This window comes from Chiloscyllium plagiosum, chromosome 18, assembly GCF_004010195.1.
Source record: "Chiloscyllium plagiosum isolate BGI_BamShark_2017 chromosome 18, ASM401019v2, whole genome shotgun sequence".
Lineage (NCBI taxonomy): Eukaryota > Metazoa > Chordata > Chondrichthyes > Orectolobiformes > Hemiscylliidae > Chiloscyllium > Chiloscyllium plagiosum.
In genome coordinates this window covers 58,881,787-58,890,188 of record NC_057727.1, presented here as the reverse complement: position 1 = coordinate 58,890,188, position 8,402 = coordinate 58,881,787, and the positions used below count along the sequence as shown (strand labels likewise).

At 45.8% G+C, this 8,402-nt stretch overlaps 1 protein-coding gene across 2 annotated transcripts in view; it reads right to left on the bottom strand.

Moving 5' to 3' along the window:
• The window catches only part of si:dkey-197j19.5, a 60,135-nt gene extending 54,558 nt beyond the window's left edge, over window positions 1-5,577 (bottom strand). The window contains exons 1-2 of one of the 2 annotated variants that reach the window (XM_043708417.1): window positions 5,399-5,577; window positions 4,874-5,362 (exon numbers count right to left, since the gene is read on the bottom strand). In XM_043708417.1, the coding sequence (XP_043564352.1) occupies window positions 4,874-5,362; window positions 5,399-5,560 (651 nt within the window). In that variant the 5' untranslated portion in view covers window positions 5,561-5,577. Of the gene's footprint in view, window positions 1-4,873 lie in introns of both variants that reach the window. The other variant, XM_043708416.1, reaches the window with a different exon arrangement.
• Window positions 5,578-8,402: the final 2,825 nt, after the last annotated feature.

Genomic DNA, 8,402 nt, shown 5'->3' with positions numbered 1-8,402 from the left:
AGCAGGGTGGAAATCTAGGCAACGGGAAGGTTTGGAAGAGTAGAGGAGGAAAGGGAGACAGAGACGTCTTACTACATTGCCCCAAATTTTGTTGCCACAGGTTCAGGAGAAGGGCACATGAACTGATGAGGGTTAGAACAAGGGAAAGAGTGAGCGTGGAGGAGAGTAATGGGGAGTGAGAGGGAAGGAAGGAAGAGCGAGGGAAGGGGGTGCATAGGGGTAGAGAAGTGCTTTATACCAGAGTTTTTCAACCAGTCAGTTGTGGCACACCATTATAGTGTGAGAACTGTCCGACTGTGCTGTGAACGTTTGTACAAAGATCATAAGAATCAATGTAAAACAAACATGGTTTCATCTTAAACATTATTCTATCTAGTCAAAATTACAACTCTTAAAATTCATGAAAATTAATCAAAGTAAAAGCAAGGAATCAATGTTTTGATTCTTAAACATGAATATTCTAAACACAGGTCACCAAAGGGCAAAATTGAGATGACATGATAGTTTTTAATAGTGATCATAGAAACCATGCGACAGTATTCACGTCTTTTTTTTTGTTAATAGTAAAACAAGCTAACATTAGTAATGTCACTAATTTGACTGTAACCATATTTCATCACAACAGCTGACATTAAAAGAAAAAGCGAAATATGCAGAGCTACGGATGGAGTGCACAATGAAGCTGAAGTTTGAAAATGCGCATTTGTACATATGTTGTCTCTCAGCAGAATGTCAATATCTGATGATTGCTGGTCATGCTATTTCTGTACTCTTGCCATTTCTAGCATCATATTTCTGTGGACTAGCATTTTCCACAATGGCATATGTTAAAAAAGATGAGGAAGTACTGGCGAGTGGAGCAAAATTAGTGAGTGCCCCTCTCAATTCCTCTCCGGATCAAAAGATTGTGTACACACCAACAGGCTCTGATTTCCCATAAACCTGGTAAATTACGATATTTTCTTTACTTTTTGTTCTAGTCCATTGAACTTAAATTCTGTATTGTGTAACTTAAAACAAAATGTACTTCGCAAAATATTGTTATAAATAGGAAATGTGAAATTCAGACCCCGGAACCAAGTGTAGTGTGTGGAACAGATTTGCAGTTGAATACAGTGCATCTTTGCCTGGGGTTATGAAACATTAATATATTTAATGTAATGTTTATGTAATTGAAAAGTGTTGCACTGGAAAAGCATAGCAGGTCAGGCAACATCCGAGGAGCTGGAGAGTCAATGTTTCGGGCACAAATGTGAAAGCATACAGTGTGTTAGCTTTTATCAGTAGAGGGATTGATATTTGGAGCCACAAGGTCATGGTGCAGCTGTACAAAACTCTGGTGCGGCTGCACTTGGAATATTGCATACACTGCTGGTCACTGCATTAAAGGAAGGATGTGGAATCCTTGGAAACGGTTCAGAGGAGATTTATGAGGATGTTGCCTGGTATGGAGGGAAGGTCTTATGAGGAAAGGCTGAGGGACTTGAGGCTGTTTTCATTAGAGAGGATGGTTGAGTGGTGACTTAAATGAGACATATAAGATAATCAGAGGGTTAGATAGGGTGGACAGTGAGAGCCTTTTTCCTCGGATGGCGATGGCGAGCACAAAGGAACATAGCTTTAGGTTGAGGGGTGGAAGATATAAGACATATCTCAGAGGTAGTTTCTTTACTCAGAGAGAAGTAGGGGCGTGGAACGCACTGCCTGCAACAGTAGTAGACTCATCAACTTTAAGGGCATTCAAATGGTCATTAGATAGACATATAGACAAGAATGGAATAGTGTAGGTTAGATTGGTTTCACAGGTCGGCGCAACATCAATGGCTGAAGGACCTGTACTGCCCTGTAATGTTCTATGTTCTATTGTTTAAGAAAGGGGCAAAGGATAACTACAGAATTGTCAGCTTGACATCAATAGGAGCAAAACTGATGGACACCACAGTATAGGATAAGGTGAAATACACTTCAAAAGTAAAGTAAGTTATTGCAAGACCCTGTAGAGATTTTATGATTCTAACTGTGATAGTTGCAAGAAATCAATTCAGCTGGAAAATGTGGGTGCACCATGGAATTAGAATATAGGATACAGTATTATATTAGAATAAAGGACAGCATAGACCCTTCGGCCCTCAATGTTATGCTGATCTTTTATCCTCCTCTATGATCAAACTAACATAGATGCCCTTCATTTTACTATCATCCACATGCTTATCCAGGAGTTGCTTAAATGTCCCTAATGCATCTGACTGCTAGTGCATTCCATGCACCCACCACTCTGTATAAAGAACCCAGCTCTGACATCTCCCCAAACCTTCCTCCAATCATCTTAAAATTATCCCCCCTTATGATAGCCATTTCCAGCCTGGGAGAAAAACTCTGACTATCTATACCTCTCATCATCTTGTACACCTCCATCAATTCGCCTCTCACCCTTCTTTGCTCCAATCAGAAAAGCTCTGGCTTCCCCAACCTTTCTTCATAAGACATGTCCTCCAGTCCAGGCAACATCCTAATAAATCTCCTCTGCACACTTTCTAAAGCTTCCACATCCTTCCTATAATGAGACGACCAGAACTGAACACAATATTACAAGTGTGGTCTAACCAGTGCTTTATTGAGTTGCAACATAACATCGCGACTCTGAAATTCAATCCCCCTGTTAATGAAAGCAAACACACCACACGCCTTCTTAACAACCCTATCAACATGGGTGGCAGCTTTGACAGATCTATGGACATGGACCCCAAGATCCCTCTGTTCCTCCACACTGCTAAGAATCCTGCCATTAACCCTGAACACTGCATTCAAATTTGATCTTCCAAAATGAATCACCTCACACTTTTACACATTGAACTCTATCTGCCACTTAGCAGGCCAGTGCTGCACCCTTTCCATGTCCTGTTGCAACCTACAACACTATCCACGACTTGTGTCATCAGCAAACTTACTAACCCACCGTTTCACTTCCTCAACCAAGTCATTTATAAAAATCACAAAGAGCAGAGGTTTCAGAACAGATTCCTGCAGAACACCACCGGTCACAGAGCTTCAGGCTGAATACTTTCCATCTGCCACCCTCTATCTTCTATGGGTCAGCCAATTCAGTATCCAGACAGCCAGAAATCCCTGTATCCCATGCCTCCTTACAATCCCAACGAGCCTACCATGGGCGACCTTACCAAACACCTTACTAAAATCCACGTACACCACATCCACTGTTCGACCTTCATCAATGCATTTTGTCACATCCTCAAAGAATTCAGTAAGGCTTGTAAGGCATGACCTGCCCCTCACAAAATCATACTGACTATCTCCCATCAAATTACGATTTTCCTAGTAATCATAAAGCCTGTCTCCCAGAATCCTCTCCAATAATTTTTCCAACACAGACATAAGACAGACTGGCCTGTAATTTTGAAGATATCCCTATTGCCTTTCTCCAACAAGAAAATAACATTTGCCACTCTCCAACCATCTTGCACTACTGAAATGGACAGTGAGGATGCAAAGATGATTGCCAAAGGTACAGCAATCTCTTCCCTTGTTCCAGGGTTTAGATGTTTCAAAAGGAATAGGGGAGGGACTATGAGTTAAAAGAGGTGGGAGAGTGGCATTGCTAATCAGGGATAGTATCACAGCAGCAGAAAGGGAAGTTGTCGAGGAGAGTTTGTCTTGATTGTTTTCTGGGTGGAAGTCAGAAACAGGAAAGGAGCAGTCACTTCAGTTGTAGATTCCCTTCCCCAAGCCCATTTTGGATATTACATCCCAACATGTAGGCATGTAATATCCTGCCAAAGGCTGATGAGGAAGCTTTCTGCTGTCTATCCTGCCTCTAAGCAATCTTATCCCTGAGGATTGAGAGGCTCCCAAAAATCTTCCTGTCCAGGTTTGGCTGGGGTGAATCACCAATCCCAGAGCAGACCTGACCTGATTGCTTCAACAGACCAACTAAACCATTCTGTTGGAATCTATCAAAACCATTCCAAGCTTCTTCCATTGTCTTTCTGGAAATTTTGATTACATTAGCGGCTTTGCTGACATTTGACACGTGACAATGACATGCAAGTAACTATTTCAAGATGTCTGGGCACTTTGACGGTTGAGCTCTCACTTTGTACTTTGTGATTCAAAGTCCCCTAACCTTTGGAGTCTTCACAGAACTTCTTGCCTCACAGAGTTGAGTAGAAGCATTCAATTAGAAGATGTGTACATGTGTGTGGAAGGAGAAGAGAGAACAGGGACAAGGGGAGGAAATACAAAAGGTAGGTATACGTAAATGGCAGGACCTTTAGGTCAGAGAGATCCTTGGGTGCAAATCCATAATTCATTAAAAAGTGGCAGCATACACGTGGATAAGGTGGTAATGATACATACCATACTTACCTTTGTCGGTTGGGTGCTAAATACAAACGTGGCTGACCATGTTGCAGTTGTATAAAACTTTAGTTACGCCACATTAGGATTGACGACTACACTAACAGGAGGAATGTGAAGGCTTTGAAAATGCTGCAAAAGAGGTTTACCAGAATAATGTTGTCTGGTTTGGAATTTATTAGCTAGGAGGAGAGGTTGGACAAGCTTGGATTGTTTTGGATAGAATGTAGGAGGCTGAGGGGCAACCTGATAGAAGTCCATATACAAAGCTTAGAGGCGTGGATACTTAAATACAAGGAGGTATAGGTTTAAAGGTGAAAGGGAGAAAGTTTAAAGGAGATGTGCGAGACAACTTTTTTTTAAATACAGATGTACTATACTCTTCTATATTTGCTGAAAACCAAGGCGTGCGGAATGGGGAAGAACGAGGGAGGAAACAGGGCCAGAAACGAGGGTGGAGAGGAGAAACAGGGATGGGGGAAGGAGCACTGGAACTGACCTCGACTGGGGTGGGCTCACTCAAGCCCAGGCTGTCTTTGTGCCTGGACGCCCGCTGCTGCCTCTCCAGTGACTCGAGGACGCGGAGCTCCAGGTCGTTGGCGGAGAGTTTGCTGTTGATCCACCTCCGCACATTCTCCATGACCTGCAGCTCGGCTCGCTGCCGCTTCCTGGCAGACAGCCACTCGGTGTACTCGGCCTCATTCCAGCCCCCCGCCTCCAAGCCTGAGCGTGCCGCCGCCGCCTCCTCCACCTCCGCCACCTCCTGCAGGGATTGGTCCGCCGGCAGCCGCGCGGGAAGCCGAGGCTGGGCCCGCTCCGGAGCCCTCATCGCGGTGCTGACCCTCAGCTTACATCTGGGGAACCCGAACGTCGTCGAGGCCATTTTGAAGAAGTGAGTCCGCACCATTTCCCGGCGGCGGCGGCGGCACATAGGCCAGTCCGTGACCGGGTCTGCCTCGGCGACCGCACCGTCCTCCGAGAGCGGGTCCCCTTCAGAGACCGGACCGTCGTCCGAGAGCGGGACCCCTTCCGTAGCCGGGTCTCCCTCCGTGACTGGATCCTCCTTCATGCGTACGCCGTTCTCCATCGCTCCCTGTTTCGGACCCATGTTGTTTGAACGCGTCGTCGTACCGTTACCACGACAACCGAGCCGGCTGCCTATCCTCTGCTCTGATTGGCTCGCCATGTAGTGCTGTGATTGGCTAATCGAGGAGGCGGGACGGTTTGAAGTCCAAGTTCGTTCGAAATTTCATTGTCAACGGTGGTGGGGGTGTTATCCGGGTCCCGGATGCAGCCCCGCCCCTTTCCTCAACTGCCCTGTTCCCCTCGGGTCCCGCCATTACAGTGGACGCTATTCACAGAGTTATAGAGACGTACAGCATTAAAACAGACCTTTCGGTCCAACCCGTCCTTGCCGACAGATATCCCAACCCAATCTAGTCCCACCTGCCAGCACCCGGCCCATGTCCCTCCAAGCCCTTCCTATTCAGATACCCATCCAAATATTCGAACACTGATCCTACCCTAAGCATTTCGACGCCCAGCGTGGTACCTCCCAGCCTCAAGTTAAAAGGCCTACAACACCAGGTTATAGTCCAACAGGTTTATTTGGAAACACTGGCTTTCGGAGTGCTGCTCCTTTGTCAGGGAGCTAACCTGGGTAACTGCTGTGCTGCTAGCTCGCTGTGCTTGAAGGTTTGCTTTCAGACGTTTTGTCGCCTTTCTAGTCACATCATTATCCAGTTGTGTGATTTATAACTTCGTCCACCACAGCCCTCCACATCACAGCAATCTCCCTCCTGCAACCTCGCTCTCTTCCCACAGCACCTTTCACCAAACCATCACCGCCCCACACCGCGCTGTGGTGTAACTCGAATTTTTAATTTGATTTATAATTGTCACTAGGTACAGTGAAAGGTTTTGTGTGCAGAACAGACAAATCCTGCCATACGTTAGGGTAATAGAAATGAGCGAAGTGTTACAGCTGCAGAGATGGCGCACAAAGAGCGGGATCAACATTAAATTTAAAATTTGAGAGGTCCGTTCCAGAGTCTAATAACAGCAGGGAAAAGGCTGTTCTTTAATCTGTTGATACGTGTGTTTAAGCTACTGCCTGACGGAAGAGGTTGAAAAGAGATTATAACTGGGCTGGGTGGGAGACGTCTTTGATTATGTTGACTGCCTTTCTGAGAAGTCCGGATGGAGTCAGTGGGTGGAAGATTAGCTTGCATGATGAACTGGAATGTGTTCACAACTCTAGTTTCTTACAGTCCTGAGCAAAGCAGTTGCCATAGCACGTCATGATGCATCAGATAGAATGCTTTCTGTTGTACATCTATAAGAATTGGTAAGAGTCTGTAAGTTAGTTCGCTGTGCTTGATGGTTTGTTTTCAGACGTTTTGTCATCATACTAGGGAACATCATCAGTGAGAGTCCCCGGTGAAGTGCTGATGGTATGTCCCGCCTCTCTGTTTATAAGTCTTGGTTTCTTAAAGTGGGTGATGTCATTTCCATTTCTTTTTTATCAAGGGACGGCAGATAGGATCTAAATCCTGATAGTTTGTCTGATGGTAAGAGTCTTTATGAGAATGTGCCAAATATCTTTATCCTCCTGAGGCAGTAAAGGCATTGTGCGTTCCTGACTGTAAGGTCAACATGGGTGGACCAGGAGAGATTATTGGTGATTACCAATTCCTAGGAACTTGATGCTCTCGATAATCTCCATCTAATTGATGTAGACAGGAGTGTGCCCTTCAACTTGCTTCCTGAAGCCAATAATCAGCTGTTTTGTGCTGTTGTTGAGGGAGATATAATTGTCTTTACAGCATGCCACCAAACACTTTCCCTTTCCTGTATTCTGTCTCACAGTTGTTTGAGATCCGGCCTACACCAGTGGTGTCTTCAGCGAATTTGTAGATGGCGTTAGGACAGAATTTGGCCTCACAGTCATGAGTGTAAGGGTCTGAGTACGCAGCCTTCTGGGGTGTTGGTGTATTGAGGATTAGCCTGGAAGAGGTGTTATTGTCTATTCTCACTGATTATAGACTATAGATCAGGAAGTCAAGTATCCAGTTGCAGAAAGTGGAGCAGAGACCTAGTTCTCGGAGTTTGGAGGTTAGTTTGTTTGGAATTATGGTATTGAAGGCGGAGTCAATAAGTAGGAACTTGATCTGGTATTCTTGTTATCTAGATGTTCTTAGGGATGAGTGTAAAGCCAGGGAGATGATGTCTCCCATGGACCTGTTGCAATGGTAGGTGAATTGCAAGGGATCAAGACAGGCAGGGAGGCTAGAATTAATTTGAACCCTGACTAACCTCTTAAAGTACCCCATAATTATGGAGGTCAGAGCCACTGGATGGTAGTCATTGAAGCACACTACATGCGTTCCTCCCCTCCCAAACCCCTATCCACTTCTGAAGCCTTTTCCCACTACCCCAAGCTGCACTCCCCTCCCTCAGCCCTTACCCCCTTTCCCTCCCACAGTCCCTAACTGCAATATCTCCCCTTCCATAACACCAAACTGTACCACTTGCCCCTTCCTCAGTCCCTGCTTGCACACAATCCCTCAGCTCCTATTCACACAACAGTCCTCAGCCCCTGCCTGCACCCCTTCCTCACTCCTTCCCCACACATCCCTTCCTCAGACCCTATCTGCACCTTATCCGCAACCCCTCCTCCTTCCTCAGGCCTTACATGCACCCCACCTTTCAGTCACTACCCATATCTTCTTCCTCAGCTCCTGCAAATCCTCCTCCTTTCTCAAGACTTCCCTTTCTCAGTCTGCCCGTACCTCATCTTAAGCCCCTATCTGCTACCTTTCCTCCTTCCTCAGCCCCTACACACAGCCCCTCTCTTCCCTCAGTCCCTATTCATACCACCCCTCCCTCCCCAAACCCATTTGCACCCCTCACTCTGTCCCTACCTGGACACCTTTGCCCTAACCCACCTGGTATACAATAGATTGCTGAGCTTCCAGGGAATGATGGAATTCAGGTTCATGGAAAGATGAGAAAAAGCTGAATTGTTC